Here is a 962-nt window from a genome sequence, read left to right as displayed (position 1 = left end):
TTTACTTGCCGTATCCTATTGCTGACGGAACCGGCCACAAAACAAACTACTCGTGGGTTTGACTAAAAAGGAACCCCACTCATAGAGTGGGCGGCAAAAATCTGGGACAGCCGAATACCCCGCTCAGTCCGAATTTGCTTGATTTCACCACTAAAAACCCAACTTTTGAAAGATATTTCTAAGTATTATTCGGTCATATCTTGTATCTTAATTTGATACACCGTCACTGTGACTGATCTTTATCGACTCAACCCTGCCGTTGCGGCCGCACGTGCGATTTTGCTCTCACAACGCCGCCACCGTAACACTAAGGAAGGGAAGCCTCTCACCGTGAGAGAAGCTGCAGATAGATCCAGCGCCTCCAAGAGCGCTGTTGGTCGTCATCTGGAGTCAATGAAGCTATACTGAAAACCTGACTTCAGTGATAACAGCCGCGGCCGGCCGAGGAATCTCGATGAGGCTGAAGAGCGTGCCGTGATCGCATATATCGTTTGGCTCGAGAGTGCAGGTTTTCCCTGTAATCAGCTACTTATTGAAGAGGCAGCGAATGATTTGAGGGCACCACGAACGCCTCCAGCAGGGCCTGTTGGCGATGGATGGTACAGGCGGTTTCTTCGCGATAATCCGCAGCTGCAGAAGAAGTTAGTTCGAGCTTTCGACCGAGAAAGGGCAGGATTTGAAGCTGGAGATATTGAAGATCTTTAGCAATTCTATACTGACCTTGGTGTAGCTGTTAAAAACCGAGATATCGAGGCCTCACAGATGTTCAACGCCTGGATTTGATGTTCTCGACCGACTTGCTCTCCGCATCAACCCAGATGCAAAGGTGTTGATTTGCTGCCGGTCGACCTGTCGATATGCACTATCTGTAAAAGGGTCTGTTGTTACCATGCACCTAACAGTAAAGCACCAGATTAAATACGATAAGCACAAGGGTTTAATCGAATTCCTTAAAGGTCTGG

The 962-nt window shown here is 48.1% G+C and overlaps 1 protein-coding gene across 1 annotated transcript; it reads right to left on the bottom strand.

Annotated features, from left to right (window-relative positions):
* Window positions 1–285: 285 nt before the first annotated feature.
* FOXG_22507 (uncharacterized protein) lies at window positions 286–612 on the bottom strand (the record flags this gene model as incomplete). The annotated part of the gene is made up of 1 exon (XM_018402916.1): window positions 286–612. Exon 1 carries the CDS (start codon window positions 382–384, stop codon window positions 286–288), a length of 99 nt encoding a protein of 32 aa, XP_018257324.1. The 5' UTR covers window positions 385–612.
* Window positions 613–962: the final 350 nt, after the last annotated feature.

This window comes from Fusarium oxysporum, chromosome 14 (assembly GCF_000149955.1).
Source record: "Fusarium oxysporum f. sp. lycopersici 4287 chromosome 14, whole genome shotgun sequence".
Classification (NCBI taxonomy): Eukaryota; Fungi; Ascomycota; class Sordariomycetes; order Hypocreales; family Nectriaceae; genus Fusarium; species Fusarium oxysporum.
The sequence above is the reverse complement of the archived record's forward strand: the minus strand, read 5'-3'. Positions and strand labels throughout refer to the sequence as shown.